The 24,637-nt window shown below is 40.3% G+C and overlaps 1 protein-coding gene across 2 annotated transcripts in view; it reads right to left on the minus strand.

Moving 5' to 3' along the window:
* Positions 1-1,432: 1,432 nt before the first annotated feature.
* Positions 1,433-24,637, minus strand: part of LOC141147148 (annexin A1-like) — a 48,583-nt gene continuing 25,378 nt past the window's right edge. For both annotated transcript variants that reach the window (XM_073634284.1, XM_073634293.1), the window contains 9 exons: positions 21,485-21,598; positions 20,225-20,315; positions 18,107-18,186; positions 17,771-17,827; positions 17,558-17,651; positions 17,082-17,177; positions 12,941-12,999; positions 2,666-2,788; positions 1,433-1,687 (listed from right to left, as the gene is read on the minus strand). In XM_073634284.1, the coding sequence (XP_073490385.1) occupies positions 1,628-1,687; positions 2,666-2,788; positions 12,941-12,999; positions 17,082-17,177; positions 17,558-17,651; positions 17,771-17,827; positions 18,107-18,186; positions 20,225-20,315; positions 21,485-21,598 (774 nt within the window). In that variant the 3' untranslated portion in view covers positions 1,433-1,627. The remainder of the gene's footprint in view (positions 1,688-2,665; positions 2,789-12,940; positions 13,000-17,081; positions 17,178-17,557; positions 17,652-17,770; positions 17,828-18,106; positions 18,187-20,224; positions 20,316-21,484; positions 21,599-24,637) is intronic.

The following is a 24,637-nucleotide window of genomic DNA, read 5'->3' on the forward strand; positions in this document are numbered from 1 at the left end:
ACAATTGCCTGCAAGACCCTAGTCCTCTGCGGTACGGTTCGCACCAGAACTCCTGAACATAGCAAAAGTTCAGACTCGAACTCCAAACCCCATTGAAGTCTAAGTTCAGACCCGAACGTGAAAAATCAAAAGTTCCCATTTTGAAGGCTTATATGCAAGTTATTGGCCATAAAAAGGTATGAGGTGCCGGGTACTGCCCTAAGGGACATTTATAAATGCAAAAAAAACTTTTAAAAAATATTGTTTTTAAAGGAGCAGTGATTTTATTGATGCTTAAAGTGAAACAATAAAACATGAAAAATTCCTTTAAATATAGTGCCTGAGGGGTCCCTTTAGTCTGCCGTTAAAGTGGCAGAACCTACTGCAGCAAAACTGACATTTCTAAAGAAAAAAAAAAACATTTAAATTGCCAGAAATACAATACCTTTGCAGGCAATAGAAAATAAATGGCATGGGGTCCCCTTCAAAATCCATACCAGACTCTTATCTGAGCATGCAGCCTGGCAGGTCAGGAAAGGGGGGATGAGTAAGCACTCCCCTCCTGAATCATACCAGGTCACATGCCCTCAACATGGGGTGCGTGCTGGGGGGTGTTGATGGGGACAAAGGCCTCTTCCCGACAACCCTGGGCTGGGGACGGGGAGCTTATCTAAATCCTGAAGCCCCCTTTAACAAGGGGGCCCCCACATCCCAGCCCCCCTCTATGTGAATGAGTATGAGGTACATAGTACCTCTACCCAAATCAGCCTTCATACTGTCTTTTTAAAAAAAAAATATTTAAAAAAAATATCAATGTTATTGAGGAGTTTCTTCTGTAGCAGTATATATGGAATATATTTGGCTCTTTTAAAGTGGTAATAAACTCTATTTTGAACTTGTACCTACAGGCCTAAGTCTTACCTATAGGTACAGTGAATATCTCTTAAACCTGAGGTGTTTAGGAGATATTAATACCCGAAGCAGCCGGTGACATCACCGGCATATGCGCACTGCACTCTGCAAGGATGGCATGCCATAACTTCAGAGCTGTATACAACAGCCGATGACTCCTCTGTGCATGCGCGGGAGTGACTTCACCGCAGCTAGGCCATTCAAACAACCAGAACCTGCAAGCATAGAAGGAAGACCTGGTGAAGATGGAAGCCCTGTCAGCGGGGATAAAGGGCAGTGAGCTTCGGTTCCTGATAGCCCTGAGAAAGTTCTCCTCTTCCTCCTACTGCTGTGCCTCCAGTACCTAGTCTATTAGGTCATGCAGTGTGTGCTCATTGAGGAAGTCCTTGTTAACCACTCAACTATGCATCCGCAAACCTCTTACCTCCTAGGTTTGCCACAAATCCACTGTACGCTGAATCCAAAACTCATCCCTAATCTTGGTTAGTACAGAAGATTTGTTATGAATGAAACAGTATAAAACTGAAAATACCATCCAAAATATTTTTTGGTAATGTATCATTTAATATATGAAATTTGAATACATGTAATTTTATTACAATTGGACTTCACTTTCTTATTGAAAACGAATAGACAATATTAAAAGCACATTTAACATGTATCCGTTTGTATTTATGTAATTATGCTTTTGATACTTTTGGGACTACAACAAAGAGTTTCATGGTTTCTTAAAAAGTTAGTTATCATAGCCAATAAGTGCAACCAAAGCAGTTTCATAATCTCCAGTGGTTTCTGCCTACAAATCAAAGAAAAACATGCATTTAGTATCACAGTAGATATACAAATAGCTAAACAAGAACTTTAACCTAAATGCAGTCAATAGGTCAATAACACAGCTCAACCAGTATCATCAAATCAGCCTTCATACTGTCTTTTAAAAAAAAAAATATATAAAAAAATATCAATGTTATTGAGGAGTTTCTTCTGTAGCAGTATATATGGAACATATTTGGCTCTTTTAAAGTGGTAATAAACTCTATTTTAAACTTGTACCTACAGGCCTAAGTCTTACCTATAGGTACAGTGAATATCTCTTAAACCTGCGGTGTTTAGGAGATATTAATACCCGAAGCAGCCGGTGCCATCACCGGCATATGCGCACTGCACTCTGCAGGGATGGCATGCCATAACTTCAGAGCTGTATACAACAGCCGATGACTCCTCTGTTCGTGCGTGGGAGTGACTTCACCGCAGCTAGGCCATTCAAACAACCAGAACCTGCAAGCATAGAAGGAAGACCTGTTGAAGATGGAAGCCCTGTCAGCGGTGACAGTGCTAATGTGCTAGTATACGGTGCATACTAGCACATTATGGCTTAAACCACCTGGGGACCCAAATTTATTATTTTTTGATCAAAGAATTTACTACCACTTTAAAGAAAAATTGCCATAACTGCATTTTGCATGTAAGGTGGTCACATATAATCCCAATGCAATTTCAGAAAAAAATAGATCCACATGCTCCCCCATACCCATAAGTACCTGACATTTTTCTTTACTAATAGCAGTTGAATTTATTGGTATGGGACCAAAAGAAAGGTGAGTGTGTGCTGCCTGTGGGACTACCAATAAAATGTATCTTTTTCTTTGTCCTGCAATGCTAGAATTATGATTAAAAAAACTCTTTTATTACTTGTAACATTCCAAAAGAGTGATTTGATAACCCTGAAAGAACTAGGTCAGCCCACCAAATAGGAAGGAAGTCTAAGTCATACCTTAATATCCTCACGCAGGGAGGTTTTATACATCTGTGTATATCGAGCTTTAATTGCTTTCATGTCAACTTCGGAATGTGAAGTTATCACCCTGTTCAGGACTTTATCACGAGTCCCCAAGCCCTGTGAACAAATTAAATTAATTGAATACTAATGATTATTCTTATTTGTAGAAGTATCACATACTACATATATTTGTACATTATTTCCATGACAACTTAACAGGCTTTATATAGAAAAAGCACTAGTGACTAGAGATTATTTAGTTTATTTACAAGTTGCAGTGTGAGTTAATTTGCCTAGTAAATGTTAATAAATTAGGTAAAAACGAAATTATGTGTAATGGAAATAAAAAAAAAAGACAGGATATAACACATGACTGGTTGATTGGTGTAAGCATAGCTTTGCCTGATTTACTAGGCTCAGTGAATGTTCACTTTGGTGAGTGAAAGGTCTTTACTAGGGATAAGTTTGTGTTTGTTCCAAACAGGTTTGTGTCCTCCCACTTACAGGGAGGAATGCCAGATGCCATCACTTACCTAGGCAAAGTCTGTCCTCCCCAGGAGCTAGCTGCTGATGTTATTTAAAAGCTGGTATTGCTGGTGCCATGCGAACATGGAAGATGAATGTTGATGGCATTGGATTACCAGATGGCACCCCTGTATTTCTATTTTCTGAACTGTTGGAACTCTTGCCCACACTTTCTTTGTTTCCTCCAATCTGGTTCCTCCTGTTTATTGTGTGCTGAAAACCCCTTAATAAATGCCCCACACTTTGCATTTAGCCTCCATATGCTCTCTCTCTCTGTTCAATTCTATTTCATTACAAACTGAGCCCAACGTGCCAAGGTATTTGGCTGTTTCCTGGTATAAAGATTGTGGAATCCTGTTCTGAGACATTAGACCTCCTTTGCGGGCATAGGTATTCATTGATCAACCATGCAGATCAGCTGACTGATTTACACACTGCCTAGTTTTTCATGTAACATATGTTTTATAGAGGATGATGATTTTTAAAAACTAAAAATAATAACAAATAATAATGACAATAATATATTAATACTAATTATTATTAATACATTTATGCACTATTATTCAGGAGCCCCAAAACAGCAACTATTTCAAATCCTAAATAAAGCTCTAATGTAAAGAAAAACGAAAACAAGTTTATTGCCCTTGGAGGCTGATGAGAATTTATACCTGTATTAAGTAGTAAAATTAGCAGCAATTCTGCAGTTTTTAAAGAGAGCAAAATCATCTCTTCTATTCAAAGACATAGGCACTCAAAAGTTGATTCAATAAAGGAATCTTTACTTGTGTGAATATTCATTTTAATTATCGAATTAAAAAGCAAATGTTCACAGTAAAAAAAGCACAGAAGATTTTCACATGATTGGACAATTGAAGTGAATATTTACAGAATATTGAAAATTCCTAAAAACAAATTCCATGCACAGGTATTTTATACATAGTTACATTGTTCAGGCTTGGAACAGCATAACAATGTATATACCATACCTGGCCAATGCTCCTGAAAGCTGGAAATCACTGAAGTAGACACTGCTACTCCAGTGGTCTCCCCTTTTTTCTGGGTGCTTGCCCAGCGGCTGCACTTCTGCTTAAAGTGATAGTTTTTTTGTTTTTTTAAATAACAAACATGTTATACTTACCTCCTCTGTGCAAGGGTTTTGCACAGAGTGGCCCCGGTCCTCCTTTTCTGGGATCCCCCCACGGCGCTCTTGGCTTCTCCTGTTCTCAAGTGCCCCCACGGAAAGCCGCATTCCATAGGGGCACTCGTGCGGGAGCGTACCCGAGTCCTGCTGCTGCATCCATTGACACAGACAGCAGGACTCAGCCCCACCCCCGACTCCCGTGTCACTGTATTTGATTGACAGCAGAGGGAGCCAATGGCTCCTGCTGCTATGAATCTATCCAATGAGGACCTAAGACAGTGACTGGAGCTGCTGTGCTTGTCCCCGTTGCTGGAATGATTGGGTACAGGTAAGAAAAAGAGGGGGGTCTGGTGTGGGGGTGCTGCAGCACAAAAGGTTTTTCACCTTAATGCATAGAATGCATTAAAGTGAAAAACCGTGACAGTTTACAACTCCTTTAATGAACACAGGAGGTCAGGCACTTGACACTGGTGCTATTCAGAGAATGTTTTGACATTTCTGAATGATTGCAAAGCATTCCCTGATTGAATGAGTAGAGAGGCTGGTGGTAATGTCACACTCTCCACCTCGTCCAATCAGAGAGTGCTTTGCGTTCATTTAAAGAATGCAAAGCATTCTCTGAAATGGCACCTGTGATGGATGTCAGTTTTGACATTCATGCCCCTTCCATCTGTGCTTGGTGGACATGCCTGGCCCCATGACAGCTCTATGGGTGACCTGATGTAAACAAACTCCGCTGTCTGTTTATATCAGGCTACATCTGGTCCATCACATTTATATCCAGAAAAGTGGAAAAGGACACAGTCTTTTTCATTTTTTTACCAGACCTGATCAGAGGTAGGTGAGTGTAAACGATCACAAATCCATTTACTTCCGCCTGTCCATAGGGCTGCAAATAGCTTCTGAGCATGTCCGCCTGAAAAAGCAGAAGTGCAACTGCTCTTGCTTGCAGCAAATGGAATTCACTGAAGTAGCAATATCTACTTCAGTGATTACCACATTACAGACATTCCTATATAGGCCAGGTATGGTATATACTGTACATAGCTACATTGATCCAAGCTGGACTAATAGTGACACCATGGTGACATTGTACTGCTCTGGTTTTTAATTTGTTCTTTTAAGCTCAATTAAATAAACTGTGTTTTGAGTTCCAGATGTATTTGGCATTCAAAAGTTTACCTAAAGTTTAAAGTTGGTTGGAAACTATAGCAAGTGTAAGTTAAGATAAAGTCAATTATTTTCTACAGCTAAGGGTCCTTTTTAATAGAGTGTAAAGAGAACAGGACTTGGCTCACTAGTTGATAGAAAGGATGTATTTTTAGCTAACCGTACCAGGAGGAGCTAACAAGCATAGGTTATAGCATACTCAACAGGTTTGGTAAAATGTGTCTAAACCCAAAATACAAAAAATCTCCAATGTGATGGCTGCATTTGTTTTTTTATTTAGGCTTTTTATTCTATTATTTTCACCTGGTAATTCTGTCAGTAACTCACTTCCTGCACCTGAGTGGTTGCACTCATTTAATTCCTGTATCTTTAGAGGAAGCCCCCATTGTAGCCCAGGCTGCTGTCTAGATTTCTACTACAAGTACTCCTCTTTTCATTTACATTATGTGGGGGAGGTAATTTGTAGTTTAAAGGGTTAGTTCACTGTTGCCAAAAAACTGCCTATGCAGGTAAGGGGGGTATGTAGATAAAAACAAACTGTGCAGCTCTAACTAAAATTTATTGATGCCCTTGCTAGGTGTATGCCATTTGAGTACCTCATAAAGCGTGACTGGAATACTAGCAGGATATTGCTAGGACTTTGGTGAAAGAGGCCTAGTCATTACTGCTCCCCTCAACCATCACAGAAGTGAGCTTTTTTTCTGATTCAAATTCAAAGGGTTGGGTATAGTGTGACTTCACTGACCAAATATGGCCTCATGGTGTATTATGTACCTCTTATTCGTTCATTCATTCATTCATGAGGGAAGGCGGGTTCTGTGGGCCCCCTTACCATTAAATGGTCTGATATGGGATTTGGGGCACACCCATTTCTTTTTTGTGGGGATTCATCATTATTTTCTTATACCAAACCCCACCTAGGAGGCTAAGGGCATCCTTAATAATTAAAGGAATTTAGCTTTTTTTGATGTTTAACTTGTGGAATATATGACAACATCATCAAGGTATCACAACATTCCTAGATAAGGAGTTAACTTTACAGCTTCAGAAAAAAGACCAGATGTGATTCCAAATGCACCAAAATAGGATTTTTATAACAGCTTACCTGTAATATCCTTTTCTTGGAGTACATCACGGGACACAGAGCCATAGTAGTTACTATGTGGTACTATGTGGTTATAGGCCACCTTCGGGTGATGGACACTGGCACACCCTAAGACAGGAAGTCCATTCCCTATATAACCCCTCCCACTACTGGGAGTACCTCAGTTTTTGTAGCAAAGCAATATACGTGTATTAGAAGAGGAGAGGGACCTCTGTGTCCCGTGATGTACTCCAAGAAAATGATTTTACAGGTAAGCTGTTATAAAAATCCTATTTTCTTTATCGTACATCACGGGACACAGAGCCATAGTAGTTACTATGTGGGATGCCACAGAGCAATGCCAACTGAGGGGAGCGAGACACAACAAAAGTAGGGCACCATGAAACTAGAGGACTTATACTGCTGCCTGCAGTACACTACATCCAAAGGCAATATCCTCATGCCTTTTTACATCCACCTGTTAGAATCTGGTAAATGTATGGACTGAAGACCAAGTTGCGGCCTTGCAGATTTGAGCCATGGAAGCTTGGTGATGCACTGCCCACGAAGCACTAACAGCCCTAGTGGAGTGCGCTTTGATTTGAGAGGGTGGAATCTTCCTCTTCAAATCATAAGCTTGAACAATTACTTACCAAATCCATTTAGAAATAATAGCTTTTGATGCTGACTGTCCTCTTTTAGGACCTTCAAAATGACCAAGGGAATATGCCATATTGGCTCAAAAGGCTGTTTCTGCAATGCCGACAGAACTAAATTCAAGTCCCAAGGGTTCAGGGGGGATCTAACCGGAGGATTAAGCCACGTTACCCCCTGAATAAAGCTACGACCCAAAGAATGCAAAGCAAGTGGTCATTGAAATAATACCTATAAGGCCGAGACCTGTCCTTTGACAGTATTTAAGGCCAGCTTCATTTCTAACCCCATCTGCAGAAAGTCAAGGATTATACCTATGACATACTTCTTGGGGTGCCAACCCCTGGATTCACACCAGGAGACATATGCCTTCCAGACTCTATAATATATGATTCTGGAGGCCGACTTCCTTGCATTCATCAAGGTAGATACCACTGAACCTGATAGCCCATTCTTCTTCAGAATGTTGGTCTCAATAGTCAAACCGTTAAATTTAGCGTTTGTAAGATAGAATAGAATACCGGACCTTGCGAGAGAAGGTCTGGATGTAGTGGTAGGGTCCACAGGTCCCCTACTGCCTTTCTTATGATCTCTGTATACCAGGATCTTCTGGGCGACGCTGGGGCCACAAGATTCACCGACTTCCCTTCCTGCTTGACCCTGTGAAGAAGTAGTGGAAGTAGCAGAATAGGAGGGAATGCATAAATCAGTGAGAACTGATTCCACGGGAACACCAAGGCATCTGTTCCACACGCTATCGGATCCTTTGTTCTTGACACAAAGTTTTTGATCTTTTTGTTGAACCTGGACGCAAACAGATCTACGTCTGGGATCCCCCATCTTTAGCATATCGTCAGGAAGGTATCGGAGTGAAGGGACCATTCTCCCAGGAACAACTGCTGGCGACTCAAGTAGTCCGCCTGCCAATTTTCTATTCCTGGAATGAAGACTGCCGATAGGCTAGGTACATTGTTTTCTGCCCAAGTTAGGATATGATTCACCTCTCTCTGGGCCACACGACTTCTCGTGCCCCCTTGGCATTGTCGGATTGGATCCTGACAGGACAATTCCGTAACCTTAACGTCCAGGCCCTCAGGGCCAAGCGCGCTGCCCGAATCTCTAGAATGTTGATGGGTAAGGTCATTTCTGATCTGGACCATTTCCCTTGGACAGTCGCCTCTTCCAGGACTGCTCCCAAACCTGAAAGGCTGATATCTGTTTTTCCTGCGCACCCTTGGAGACAGACACATTGGGAAATCTAGAGCTTGGGCCCTCTTGTTCCAAGCCAATAGGATACTGTTTTGCAGTATCCTCGATTTAGCCTCGATTGAAACTGAGCATAAGGAACGGCCTCAAATGAAGTCACCATCTTTCCCAACAACCTCATGCAAAATCGAATAGAAGGATTCTTCTTTGCCTCTACCGCCTGAATCAGTTCCTTTATGGCACTGATCTTCACCTGGGGCAAGAATACCCTTTTCTGGTCTGTATCTATGATCAGACCCAAGTATTCTAATCTCCCTGATGGTTTTAAGGAGGATTTCTCTAGGTTGAGAATCCAACCTAGGTATTCCAAGTAAGTGACTGTTATGACCATACTTTGGTCTAAGCGGGCTACTGACTGGTCTATCAAGAGCAGATCATCTAGGTAAGCTATAATCGTTATACCTTGGGCTCTTAATCTGGCTAGAGGAGGAGCCAGGACCTTTGTAAAAACAGTTGAGATGCAATAGCTAGATCGAAAGGCAGAGCTACAAACTGAAAATGATGATTTTCTACCTCGAAACGTAGATATTTCTGGTGAGCGGGAAAAATAGGCACATGGAGGTATGCATCCTTGATGCCGATTGACGCCAGAAGTTCTCCACCTTGTAGGATGTAGGATCAGATTGACTTCATGTGAAAAGAGTGGATACTCAGAAACTGGTTTAGATCTTTGAGATCTAGAATGGGTCTGACATCTCCATTTGGTTTTGGTACCGTGAAAAGGTTTGATCTGAGAAAATGAGGAGATGGGAACTTTCGGAACTCTAGTTTGTACCCTAGAGTTATTGAGGAAGTCACCCATCTGTCTCGACACTCTTCCTGCCAGACCCTTGAGAACTGTAGAAGTCTTCATCCACTCGAGCGAGCGGGGGCGTCCCTTCATAAGGAGGCTTTAGTATTTTGTCTTGTAGGTTTCTTCCCCCAGGACTTCTTTTGTCCCTGGGGTTGACCCTGAGGTTTACCTCTTGAACTTAACGGCGGAGGCCGTCGTGACTGCCTGGAGGCAGATGCCCCTGGCACTGGAGAAAGAGCTTGTTTAAATGAAATACGTTTATTCCTCTTCTTAACTGGTAAAAGGGTACTTTTTACACTAGAAATTTTTTGGATGTATTTATTCAAATCATCCCCGAACAGCCATTCACTGTGAAAAAGAAAACTAGCCAGGAGCTTCTTGCATGGCGCTTCAGCTGATCAATTTTTCAACCATACGATTCTACGCATATGCACCAGCCCAAGAGTAAGGTGTGAGGCCTGGAGAATAGAATCCCTCATAGCGTCTATTGCAAAACATAAAGCCCCTGGTAGCTCGGCTAAATCCTGGGCCTGCTGATCAGAAATAACGAGCACCTGTTTAAACTGGTCTCTCAAGGACTGACATACACCAATTGCTGCCAGTGCAGGCTGAGTCACTGAACCTGTCATTGAAAAAGTGCTTTTAAATAGGAATTCCAACTTCTTATCTGTTGGATCCCTAATCATTTGAGAATTGTCTACCGGACAAGTCAAACTTTTATTCACAGAGGATATAGCAGTGTCATTTGCTGATATCCCCCACTTTTTAGTGAGTTTTTCCTCCATAGGTAAAGTGTTGAAAACTTTTTAGGAGGGAAAAAATGTTTATCTGGGTGATCCCACTCAGAATACATAAGCTTTTCCAGCAATGGATGGACAGGAAAGGCATGCACAGCTTGAGGAGGCTTTAGCAAACCCAAACAAGAAGTGGGATTATCAACCGACTCAGTTAGGGGTAGCATAAATGTGGAACGGACCATTTCAGTAAGAGATTGCACCATTAATCTTTCAGATTGTGCAGCTGATCCTTCTGCATTTGACCCCTCAGAAAAGGAGTCATCAGCCTCTTCACGGTCCCCTGAGAGAAATTCGTCTTCTCCCGACCCCAGTTCCTCAGTTTGAGGGTCCTGGGTAATGGAAGGGGACCTGTCGCATTTTGTCCCACACTGGGATGCGATTAAAGCCGCTAACCTTTCTTCCAAACCTGTCATGGCTGAGGAAAAAACCTCTTCAGTAAGACAGACAGGGGCTGCAGTATTGGAAACAGTTGCAACATTTGACAGCCCTGATGGCTCACTCTGCCCAGTCACCTCAGGTCTCTCAGGGGGCCATTAAGATGATTTTAGGGTTTTTTGAGCTTGAGGGAGTCCCTTTTGAGCCCTTTTTTTGGGTGATTCTACCTCCCCTTCTGACCATAGCCCGATGCACACATGCAGAGGTACTACCAGAAGAAATTGCACCCACTGCTTGAGCAAATAGTCCAGCAACTGCCGCTCCTAATAGTGCTCAGCCTGGTGCTTTAGTAAATGTGCCAAGGGAATGCCTGTGTCACCACTTACATGCCCCCTTTTTGCTCTTGTGTCCCTCTGACAGCTGCAGTCAGCAAAATGGAGCTTTTAAAATGTACTCCCACACTGGATGTTGCTGCATGCCAACGCCGTGCTAAGCCACGCCCCCTCCATATTCCCACCGCGCCCTCCTCCTCTTTTTTAAAAAGAGCATTTTCCAGCACGAGCATGGGCCTCCGATCCGACGGGATCGGCATGTGTGTGTGGGGGGGTGGCGAGGAGGAGAGCTGACAGACCTGCCTGCAGAGGCAGTGGAGAATGATCGTTATGGCTTCCACCTCTCTCAGGGAGAGGGGGAAAGCTTCTGTCCAGGTGGGGGGGTGGTTTTGGAAAAAAATCCCCCCCAACATCTTACCGGAGGGAAGTCTGCAGCTTCTGCTGATACAGAGTGATCTGAGGAAAGCATGACAAGGTACATGCTCTATACAGCCCCCAGTGGTGACTTTTAGGCATGACAACATTTACTTTTAAAAGGAGACAATTCATAAGAAAATTAAATTCCTTAGAAATCTCCACTTACCTTTCCCGCTGCAGGGATTCTGCGGTAAAACCAACAGGCCCAATCTTCACCCCTCACGTTGGGATCCGTTAAAAAACCTTCATTAAGCGGGGCCCCTATTTATGGGGGGATCCACACTCTGGACCCATAAAGCACCCCACCAGGAAAACGTTATGGCTGAAAAAACCAAAGCACTGGATCACGGGGTCCAGCTCTCTAAAAAGAGAAGTGTTATGTTTCTTCCACCACGAGGCCCGGGTACCATTCAATTCGGCCTAAAAAGACTCTTTGAATGGATCCGGTTGCATAGCCTGCCCCAGCAAGGAATATTCTAGTGGAGCACAGCATAGCACATCTTTACTCATGACCAACACCTAAGACACTGGCGAAAAAACTGAGGTACTCCCAGTAGTGGGAGGGGTTATATAGGGAGTGGACTTTCTGTCTTAGGGTGTGCCAATGTCCATCACCTGAAGGTGGCCTATAACCACATAGTAACTACTATGGCTCTGTGTCCCTTGATGTACGATAAAGAAATATTGTTGGCTATTAAAGTGTTTGTAAACCCTCTCATATACACAGCGAAGTGAATAACCTCAGGTGATATACAGTGATGAAACAAATCCTTCTACATACGTTTTACTTGTTTATCTGCAGTATTCTATTTTATACATCCTCTCAAAATGATGATTTTGGATGAAATCCTTCTGCATTTTTCAGTATAACAGAGGAGGGGGGTGGAGAGCTGCAGTTAGAGTGTGTGAGAGCTGATCTGAAGAAAGGAACACACCCGCTTCACACACAGCAGAACTATGGTCTGAATAGACAAGCTGTGTGCTGAGCTCTCCTCCTCATCACACATTTAATCTCATGTGTTGGTTAAAGTGACTCATGCTGATAACAGAGGAACGAAGCACCAGAGAGAAACGACACTTAGAGCTTTGGAGAGAGACAAGTAAACACTACATATACTGTATATTTGCTTTGTTCAGATTTCATGACTGAGGTTTACAACCACTATTTTAATAATTATAAGACATTAGATTGCTGATCCAGGGAACCAGGCTATGTTTGAGGTTCAGAAAGGAATTCGTTCACTATTAGAAAAAATGTAAACAATGCTGATTAATGGTTTTATTGCCTTCCTCTTGATCAGCTGTGGGTTTAAGGTTCTGCAGAAGCAAGGTTGTTAATATCATTTTTGTTTATTAGTTGAATTCAAAGGATGTGTCCTAACTATATAAGTGTATCTATCTATGTAACATTTCCTGAACAGAAGGTGCCACAGTATACTGCCACTACAAGTGTAAGGTCTCATAAAGCACATTGTACATGTCAATGAACCTGCAATGACCAAATATCAATGAAAGGGAGAAAATCCATTTCAATGCAATGTGTTTGTGTGGTTTACTAGATTGTTTCTGTTGCAGATCATTTTATACAAAGCAATTTAAATAAACCTTACAATTAATAAAATGCTTTTATAGAACTAAAGTTCTATAGATGTACATTAATTTGTGGAAATTGAATGTGACAGTTTTAAGCAAAATAAAAATAGCCTTATTCTTACCTTCATTGCAAGATGCAGTTTTTCTGCAAAGAAACCTGGTTTGTCTACAGCATATTTCACTAAAATAGAAAAATGTACATTCAAATATTAATTTCAGTAAGTACATATGAATGTTCTGATGATTTATGCAGATATTATTTTCAGGCACTAAGAGAATTGAATTTGGAAGTTCAAAATGAATCATGTACAGTTATACATGGGAATGTGCACAAGGAAGAGAGAAACTTAGCTTTTTAGGCATTTGTGACAACATACTGAGAAGTATTTTAGTATTTTCGACATTAACTCCTGTCCAAATAAGAGTTCCTATATATAATTCTGATCTTTCAAGCAATATGCCATTGCCATTTTTGGATACTGTAGGGCTACTCTGTATGTTAATCAAATACTCCCTAAAAAAATTGCCCAGTGAAAAGTATGTTACCCACCAAGTAAGATTCTACAGGATAGAATATGTGTCAATAGTCAATTAAACGGCTTTGTAGTGATCGTCATAACAACAGGGTTTTATTAGACATGCTTTATCTAAGAATAAAAAATACAGGTTTTTACAATATATTTTGTGTCTCAGTCACCTAATATATATATGCAAAGTAAAGGGCGTTTTTCAAATTCCAACTTTGTGATATAGAAGTAAAGTAATTTTACTTATTGCAAGGAACCACATCACAAGTGTAGCTCATATAAGCAGTGGCTGTACTTTCTCAACATGTTTGGCTGTCAGTTTCAGGAGAAAAATAGGTGATCTAATTCAGTAACACATAAACATATAAATATGTCATAACAACATTTCACCAAACATGTTATATCTATGCATTTTCATGTATTTATAGAACTTATATAAAGCATAAAAACAATAAAAACAATGTTTTTGCCCTAATCTTCACAACTATGGGACAATTGCAAAACCTATACAAATATTCATATAAAGCACTGCATATCCTCCACAAAAATATATATGTTTTGTACTGTATATGCATAGAAACTTTGGTAAATTTGAGATAGTGAATGTGCACTTGCTTCCTCCTCTCCTAGATCCCAAACAAGAGGTGCACCTCCTGGCTACAGAGTGGATGCTGGCCTGATCCATTGGACCACCTTGACATTTTTTAATTTTTTTGTGTCTTATGTAAGTTCTATGAATGCATGAAAATAAATAGTTACAACAAGTTTGGTGAAATGTTGTTGTGTGACATACAGTATATACGGTATACTTATATGTTATAATTTTATCTCCCCTCTTTTTATCCTGAGAAAGCAGACAGCGGACATAGGGGCCATGTCCTTGTGACTAAAGAGGAGAGGGACCTTCTGATTTGTTATCCACTCTCAGTTCAAAAGCTTGCATCTCTGATGGTATGAGGGTGCATGCGTATGGAATGGGCAGCTTGCACATCCTGAAAGGCACCATCAGTGGTCAAATATATAATCAGGCTTTAGAGCAAAATATTCTCTCATTCAAATGACTTCTTTTTCAGGGAATGCCTTGCATATTTCTGCAGGAAAATGCGAAACCACATACTGCCTCTATGACACCATGGTTTCGTAGTAGAAACGCTTGGCATGCCTGCAGCCCAAACTTTTCACCAATTGACAAAATTTGGAGAATTTTGATACAAAAAAACACGACAAAGAAGACCCAGGACTGTTGAACATTTAGAATCCTATATCAGGCAAGAATGGGACAACATTCAAAAATTCCAGCAACTGGTTTCCTCTTTTGAGTGTTGTCAAAAGAAGAGGGGATGCTACACTGTGGTAAACATGGCCCTGTCCCAACTACAGTAAGGGAAAAAAGTATTTGATCCCCTGCTGATTTTGTACGTTTGCCCACTGACAAAGAAATAATCAGTCTATAAGTTTAATGAGGGATTCCAATCTCTCCACCGTGTCCAAGACCAAAGAGCTGTCCAAGGATGTCAGGGACAAGATTGTAGACCTACACAAGGCTGAAATAGGCTACAAGTCCATCGTAAAGCAGCTTGTTGAGACGGTGACAACAGTTGGTGCGATTATTCGCAAATGGAAGAAACACAAAATAACTGTCAATATCCCTCGGTCTGGGGCTCCATGCAACATCTCACCTTGTGGAGATTCAATGATCATAAAAACAGTGAGGAATCAGCCCAGAACTACACTTGTCAATGATCTCAAGGTAGCTGGAACCATAGTCACCAAGATAACAATTGGTAACACACTATGCCATGGAAGACTATAATCCTGCAGCGCCCACAAGGCCCCTCTGCTCAAGAAAGCACATGTACAGGCCCATCTGAAGTTTGCTAATGAACATCTAAATGATTCAGAGGAGAACTGGGTGAAAGTGTTGAGGTCAGATAAAACCAAAATCAAGCTCTATGGTATCAACTCAACTCGCCGTGTTTGGAGGAGGAGGAATGCTGCCTATGACCCCAAGAACACCATCCATACTGTCAAACATGGAGGTGGAAACATTATGCTTTGGGGGTGTTTTGCTGCTAAGGGGACAGGACAACTTCACTGCATGAAAGGGACTATGGACGGGGCCATGTTCCATCAAATCTTGGGTGAGAACCTCCTTCCCTCAGCCAAGGCAATGAAAACGGGTCGTGGATGGGTATTCCAGCAATGACCCAAAACACACGGCCAAGGCAACAAAGGGCTCAAGAAGAAGCACATTAAGGTTCTGGAGTGGCCTAGCGTTTATTGATTGGTTTGCGCAAAAGTTATAGCATCTGCAAAATAGGGGATAGTTTTATGGCATTTTTATTAATATTTTTTTTTACTAGTAATGGCGGCGATCAGCGATTTTTATTGTGACTGCGACATTATTGCGGACACATCGGACAATTTTGACAAATTTTTGGGACCATTGGCATTAATACAGCGATCAATGCTATAAAATTGCATTGATTACTGTAAAAATGTCACTGGCAGTGAAGGGGTTAACCACTAGGGGGCGGGGAGGGGTTAAGTGTGTCCTGGGCAGTGATTGTAACTGTGGGGGGGATGGGCTAGCAGTGACATGACACTGATCGCTGCTTCTGATGACAGGGAGCAGACGATCGGTGTCCTGTCACTAGGCAGAACGTGGAGATGCTGTTTACATCGGCATCTCCCCGTTCTTTAGCTCCGTGACACAATCGCGGGTATCCCAGCGGCGATTGAGTCCACGGGTCCCGCGGGCACGGTCATGGAGCTCGCAGCAGGTGCACGCACGCGTGCATGGCGGGAAATTCAAAGTAACGTACAGGTATGTTACTTTGCCCAGCCGTGCCATTCTGCCGACGTATATGTGCTGACAGCGGTGGGCAAGTAGTTAATGACTTGGAGAGGATCTGCAAAGAGGAGCGGGACAAAATCCTTCCTGAGATGTGTGCAAACCTGGTAGCCAACTACAAGAAATGTCTGACCTCTGTGATTGCCAACAATGGTTTTGCCACCAAGTGCTAAGTCATGTTTTGCAAAGGGGTCAAATACTTATTTCACTCATTAAAATGCATATCAATTTTTATTTTGTTTAAAATGCATTTTTCTGTATTTTTTTTTGTTTGTTATTCTGTCTCTCATTGTTAAAATAAACCTACCATTAAAATTATAGACTGATCATTTCTTTGTCAGTCGGCAAACTTACAAAATCAGCAGGGGATCACATACTTTTTTCCCTCACTTATATTTTTTTATTCTTTATTTTGTTGCTGCCATCATTTCCAGAATTACCTTATTTTTTTCCCTAAAATGGTACATTTTCTCTGTTTAAGCATTTGACATGTTTTCAATGTTCTATTGTGAATAAAATATGGGTTTATAAGATTTGCAAATCATTGCATGCTATTTTTGTGTAAATTTTACACAGCGTCCCAACTTTTTTGGAATTGGGGTTGTATATGTATTGTATATATTACCATATTTGCATTTCCACATGTATGTGCCTAACACCAATGTGCATAAAATGTCTTTAATGATAAGATATGCAGAATTCAGGATATGATTCACAAGGGTTGATTTACTAAAAGGGTTTAGAATATAAAAGCTACAGTATGTTCAGCTAAAACTTAATCATGTGCAAGGGAATTTAAAAATGCAGGATTTTGTACACATGAATGGATGGTGTAAGTGAATACCTGTCAGTATTTCAGTAAAGTGTTTATACTGTACATACCAATAGCTACCAAGCACTTCTCAATATCTCCCTTTAGCTCCAGATCCAAAGCCTTATTGAGATCATGTTTGCTGTAAGTGGAATACTTTTCAAACACTGCATGAGGAAATGAAAAATTATACAATTTGTTACTTATAAATAACATGTAGGTACATTTTCTTGGTATTTGTAGGCTCATTTACCAAAAATTGTTGAAAAATTGTAATAGTCTCTTTAATCTTTACTGTGAGTAAGGTCCACCCATCCTCCTGCAGATTCCACCCCCACCCCACCCCCCCCGTTCTTTCCAGTACCCTTCAGCCCAACTGAGCCCTTGAGCCTGCTCAAGAGTCGCATGGCCACCATAAAGCCTTCATATTTTTGCTCCCACTGCAACATAGGAATAATCTTTTCCCTAACAGAGACAAATGACATTGTTGGACAAATACTGGTGAAATAATGTTTTAACAATCAGACCATCACTTTCTCCTGTTTACCTTTTTTTAAGTGTGAAAAGCTTCGACTGGTGAAGATTTCAATGAATACCAGAACATTTGCTTTCTTCTGCTTTTCTCCAGCTTCATACAAAGCCTGATAAAAATACTAATGTCAGCTAGCCCAATCAAGAGACTATTTAAAGCACATACCTGTACCAATAAATATACTGTAGTTCATAATAAATAAGAAAACCTCTTTACAATAATTTGTACCTTTGCATCTCGATCAGCAAGGTTTTCATCAACATAGCATTCTTCACTACGAGTTCCCTGCAATCAGATTTTGAAAATATTATATATTTTTTAAAAATGTGTTTGTTTGTTTTTTTTATTAATTTCATATATATAATACAATCTCACAAAGAGGCTGATTATTCACTCAGTAAATTGTATCTGTGTTCACTTTACATACCCAATCATGTGCAGATGTAATAACTAAACAATAATTTGTTTTTTACAGGATTGGATAGTAAGAGACATTTTGCAGCATTTATGGACATTCTTAACTCCTCTAGTAAATCGGTTGCAATATCTCAAAGATAACTGTACCTTTAAAAGGGAAAGTAAAGCCTTCTGAAAATCTCCAGATGTGTCATCTATTATATCCTTTTCGAGATCAGTTTTGAATTCTGGGGTGGATAATGTTAATATTATGAATTTCACATAGCTATAATATACAATCACCATGTAACTTACATGTATGTTCTTATTAAGTATAACATTTTTAATAAAGTTTTGCAAATAAAATATTTTCATAATTAATGTTGACTGCTTAATAACCTCTTAGCAAATGTATGTGCAGTAATCATTATCTTGTATATTGCATAAGATACAGTCTGATACTTCCCTTGTTGGATAGGGACAGGCCTCTGGTTTAGATCAAAACTAATTTTTTTTTTAATTTTGGTTTATTAGAGTCTGACTCTGAGTTTTGACGGTGAAACGAATAGAGTGCTTAGCCAATTACCAAGCACCGAACCTTTGGCTATGCAGAAAAATCATATTAAGTAGCAGTATTACTACCACTACTAAATATTACAGCTTCCGCAGGGCACCTGGCTGTTAGGGAGCCGCGGCCAACTTCCAAACAACCCTGACTCATCTTCTCTGGCCAATAAGCTGTCAGCTAAGCATTACCCACTGTAATGTAAATGTAAACAATAGGACAGGAGATGGATGACTGACATCCCTGACCAAACATGGACATGGATAGATTTGTTTAATGGTATTTGCAACCATACCCACCCCTTTGTTGAAATTTCAGCTGTCAGCATGGACACTGTCAATCAGCAAGTGTAGCAACTGGACCAGACAGATCATGTGGGTCTCAGAATTCTTTTGTTTCAGCAGGCATTAGGTGTTGTTTATCATGAATGATGATAGATTTACATTGTGGGACTTTTTTTTTTTTTTTTTATGTTTTGATATAGGATTTGCCAAACAGTGTAGGGTTGTGGGGAAGAGGCTGTTTTATTCTTCAGCATGAGGACAAAGTGTTTTTGCAGGGGGATACCTTCCCTATGTTGAGGCATGTGACCTGGTCTAGATCAGGAGGTGCATAATTGCCTCCAACCTTTCCTGGCTAGCCAGGCAGTATTCTTTGTTTTTCACCATAGGAACAAGGTTAAAAAATATATAATAAAGGCTTCTTTCTGCAAGACGTCAGCCAACTGACTTCTACAGGGGTATCCCCACATTCTTGCAAGACCACACTAGAGATAGATGGTCAACTCCTGGGGGTGAGTGCACATCTATGTGGGGCACCCAGTCTGAGCACATCTGCACAAGGATACGTTACTAGGCACAAGCACTTTATACCATCACTTATTGGAACTGCATAAGATATTAATGCGTATATATTTATGTACCTACACTAAGCAAATTGTTTTTTTAAATTGTTTATTGCTTTTCAGTAATTGTTTCACTGCAACTGGTGTATCGTTGTACAATTTACTAGCATCCACAGGTGCTTGGGTTTAAATTTTCGTTGTAATAGAATAATAATGCTGGGATATGGTTTGGCATAGGGTGGGGGATGAGGGTACATTTGGGTAATCCTTGGACATATTTTTTAAGGAAGTATACATAACAGAATATAATTATTTAGCAACTAACAATTAAACCATCACCCTTATGTGCAGTCATCAGAAGAGCCAGGTCAACTCTTTGTAATTCTACCATATCAGCAGAGTGGAACTGAATACTAGTTAAAAAAAAATCGAATTTGCCAGTGGGGCTAGTAAAGCCAATGCCAGTCTTTACTAATCCACAGTGGCAAATTAATCACAATACAAACTAAGATTATTGCCAAGATAAATCTTGTATGGTGATATAACCTCTACCTACATATGCTGGTCTATATAATCTTAGAGATTATTTAACCATACTTTCAAAAAAATATACATATTTTGCCTATATCTATCATCACCATGGCATGCTTTGCTGCCACATTTTTTTTGGTATTAGGTTGTCTCATCTATGTTTCAGATATTTTAGAGCCATAGATTCCCTTTTATTTTACTGTTTTTATATATGGTAAGACTTTGTGAATTGTAATTTGTATTTTTATTAATATTGTTGTTATTAATATTGTTAATATGAAAACATTAACAATAGATATAACACCAATAAAATATAATTGATTTAATTTGTCCATGGACCCAGTACCTTTACTGTATGCTTTCTTGACTTGCTCTATTTGCTGCTTAGTTCTTGTTACCAAGATTTCAATGAGTGTGTCTTCATCTGTTCCAAGACCCTGTGAAAGAATGTATTTTTTTAAGGAACAAACATACATTTGTATAGTTGTGTTTCTCATGCTTTATATTGAACATGTTTTAAAGTACAGTATATCTGAACCCTAACATAAATGTTTCCTCAAAGGGTGATAAATCATTAAAGTGATAAATCATTAAAGAAACATCATAGCACTTTCAGAAATCAAACTTCGTTGACATAAATAGCTTGTTTTGCAGTTTTTGCAAGAAAATAACATGGCCCCCTCCAGAACTAAAGGGAACCCATTCATCACACTAAAAGTGTAAGGTAATTTCACAGGAAGTGATAGCTGAATATTAGTCGGAAAACTTCTCTTAGAGAACATCAATCAATCTATTGTATGGCCAGGCTGTTTCTTGGTAATACCTGCACAGATGGCATGACGCTATCTGTGAAACGGGAAGGCACACAGACAGAGAAAGCATGAGCATGCCTGCCTGCAGACTGCACCTGGAGATACCCATCCAAGAGTAAGCCACCGCTGTACTGAAATGCCACAGCAAGCCTGGCCACCTTTGGTACAAAAGTGGTTGTATCTGGGGAAATCAAGTAATATAAAAATATCAGGAATTAAAAATGTTATATGCAAGATCTAAAATAAATTAGTACAGGAGCCAAAAAAGGTCCTATGAGCCGCACATCACTACAAGACCTGTGTATAGAGTGTGAAACAGTCTTAGCCCGGGCTTCAACCAGGCCACAGCCCCCAATGTGTTTTGCCCCTCCCCTGGGTCTTAGACATGGGAAAGTCCAGGCTGAGGCTGTTTCACACTCTGTACACAGGGTCTTATAGTGATGTGCGGCTCATAGGACCTTTTTTTCTCCTGTATTGATATCTGGAGCTGAGACAAGCTCCTTCCTTGCCTGTACTCCCAGCGGTTGATTCATACAAGGGGACCTGTCGAAGCCTCGAGCAGTACCCCCAAATCTTGTATTGGTTCACAGTGACTACAACAAATTAAGTTTAACTTTTAAGGTCCACATTCACTTTAAATATACAATTATTATGTCATAAATAGAGCTCTCCAAGAACTAAGATGTTCACTGTATAAAACTTCAAAATGTATCCCTGTGACGCAACATAGCAAAAAAAAAAATCTTGGGGATAGTTTTGCATAACTAAACACACTGCACCTTTAGATACAATACCTTTGTTGCACGTTTAAGCTCATCAGCATCAAACTGAGCTGGGGTTTTTAACAAACCCAACATGAGGGGTTCAAGTTTACCACTGAGAGCTTTCTTCAGGCTTTCATCCAAAGTCTGCAAAAAAAAAAAAAGAATACAATTAATAGAAACATGTCTATCTAGCTATAACTGTCTATTAAATAAACAGGAGTGTATGTATAGAACATTACCTAGCTGTTTGTCCATTGAAACTACATGTACATTTATTCTGTGAGGGAGCAAAATCAAATGTTCTTAGGCTACATTGTCTGCAGTTTGAATGTGTGAATGTGGAAAATGCCACATTATGCTAGGTAGTGGTGATGAGCATACTTATTTCCTATGATGTTTAGCACCATCCACTGCAGTGATCATAACGTGACTTTTTCTTTATCCACACATTCGAATTGTAGAGAATATTGCCTGAGCACGTTCGATTTTGCCCCATTTGCACAGCTATGGAATTTTTTAAAATAAATTCACTCATACTCCTTAGACTATTTAATTATATATATATATATATATATATATATATATATATATATATAGTATCTCACAAAAGTGAGTACACCCCTCATATTTTTGTAAACCGCTGGCAACAAAAAAAGTGAGTGAGTACACCCCTAAGTGAAAATGTGCAAATTGGGCCCAATTAGCAATTTTCCCTCCCCAGTGTCATGTGACTCGTTAGTGTTACAAGGTCTCAGGTGTAAAAGGGGGATCAGGTGTGTTAAATTTGGTGTTATCGCTCTCACTCTCTCATACTGGTCACTGGAAGTTCAACACGGCATCTCATGGCAAAGAACTCTCTGAGGATTGTTGCTCTACATAACGTGTTCCTAGGCTATAAGAGGATTGCCAAGACCCTAAAACTGAGCTGCAGCACAGTGGCCAAGACCATACAGCGTTTTCACTCAGGACAGGTTTCACTCAGAACAGACCTCGCCATGGTCGACCAAAGAAGTTGAGTGCATGTGCTCAGCGTCATATCCAGAGGTTGTCTTTGGGAAAAAGACATATGAGTGCTGCCAGCATTGCTGCAGAGGTTCAAGGGGTGGGGGGGTCAGCCTGTCAGTGCTCAGACCATAAGTCACACACTGCATCAAATTGGTCTGCATGGCTGTGGGAAGAAAGCATTTTCTAAAGATGATACACAAGAAAGCCAAAGCCCGCAAACAGTTTGCTGAAGACAAGCAGAATAAGGTCATGGATTACTGGAACCATGTCCTGTGGTCTGATGAGAACAAAATAAACATATTTGGTTCAGATGGTGTCAAGCGTGTGTGGTGGCAACCAGGTGAGGAGTACAAAGACAAGTGTGTCTTGACTACGTTCAAGCATAGTAATGAGGGAACCATGAATGTCAACATGTATTGTGACATACTGAAGCAGAGCATGATCCGCTCCCTTCAGAGACTGGGCTGCAGGGCAGTATTCCAACATGATAACGACCCCAAACACACCTCCAAGACGACCGCTTCCTTGCTAAAGAAGCTGAGGGTAAAGATAATGGACTGGCCAAGCATGTTTCCAGACCTAAACCCTATTGACCATCTGTGGGGCATCCGCAAACGGAAGGTGGAGGAGTGCAAGGTCTCTAACATCCACCAGCCCCGTAATGTCATCATGGAGGGGTGGAAGAGGACTCCAGTGGCAACCTGTGAAGCTCTGGTGAACTCCATGCCCAAGAGGGTTAAGGCAGTGCTGGAAAATAATGGTGGCCACACAAAATATTGACACTTTGGACCCAATTTGGACATTTTCACTTAGGGGTGTACTCACTTTTGTTGCCAGCGGTTTAGACATTAATGGCTGTGTGTTGAGTTATTTTGAGAGGACAGCAAATTTACACTGTTATACAAGCTGTACACTCACTTCTTTACATTGTAGCAAAGTGTAATTTCTTCTGTGTTGTCACATGAAAAGATTATATATATATATATATATATATATATATATATATATATACTTTTGTGAGATACTGTATACAGGCATACCCCACTTTTAAGTACACAAAGGGGTTTATTTACTAAAGCTGGAAAGTGCAAAATCAGGCTCACTTCTGCATAGAAACCAATGAGCTTCTAACCCCAGCTTGTTCAATTAAGCTTTGGTAATCAAAGCTTGAAGCTCATTGGTTTCTATGCAGAAGTGAGCCTGATTTTGCACTTTCTAGCTTTAGTAAATAAACCCCATTGCGTACTTAAAAGTGGGGTATGCCTGTATATACAGCGAGTAAAATAAGTATTTTCTAGGTAAATACATTTCTAAAGGTTTCTATTGACATGCAATGTTCACCACATGTCGGTAACAACCCATGCAATCCAGAAATACAAAGAAACCAAAACAAATACGTTGGAAATGGAATGACACATGGAAAAAGTATTGAACGCGCTAACTGATATTTATTTAATACTTCGTACAAAATCCTTTGTTGGTAATGACAGCTTCAAGATGCCTCCTGCATGGAGAAACTAGTTGCATGAACTGCTCAGATGTGATTTTGGCCCATTCTTCCACACAGTCTTCAAATCTTGAAGGTTCCATGAGCCTCTTCTATAAATTCTGATCTTTCTTTCTTTTTTTAGATTTTTTATTGGATTCAAGTCAGACGATTGACTGGGACATTCTAGCAGCTTTATTTTCTTTCTTTGAAACCAATTGAGAGTTTCCTTGGCTTTGTGTTTGGGACCATGCCATGCTGAAATATCCACCCTCGTTTCATCTTCATCATCCTGGTGGATGGCAGCAGATTTTTATCAAGAATGTCTTGGTACATTTTTCAATTCATCCTTCCTTCAATGAAATGAAGTTTGCCAGTACTTTATGCTGAAAAACAGCCCCACACCATGATGTTCCCACCTCCAATCTTCACTGTGGGTATGGTGTTTTTTGTGGTGATGTGCAGTGCCATTTGACCTCCAAACATAATGTGTATTATGGCATCCAAAGAGTTCAATTTTGGCCTTAGCTGACCACTTTATATTTTCCGGGCTTGTCTAAATGTTGTGCAGCAAATTTTAAACAAGCTTCAGCATGCTTTTTCTTTAGCAATGGAGTCTTGCGTGGTGAGCGTGCATACAAGCCATGGCGGTTGAGTGAATTACTCATTGTTTTCTTTGAAACAATTTTACC

The sequence above is a fragment of the Aquarana catesbeiana genome, linkage group LG01 (genome assembly GCF_042186555.1).
Source record: "Aquarana catesbeiana isolate 2022-GZ linkage group LG01, ASM4218655v1, whole genome shotgun sequence".
Lineage (NCBI taxonomy): Eukaryota > Metazoa > Chordata > Amphibia > Anura > Ranidae > Aquarana > Aquarana catesbeiana.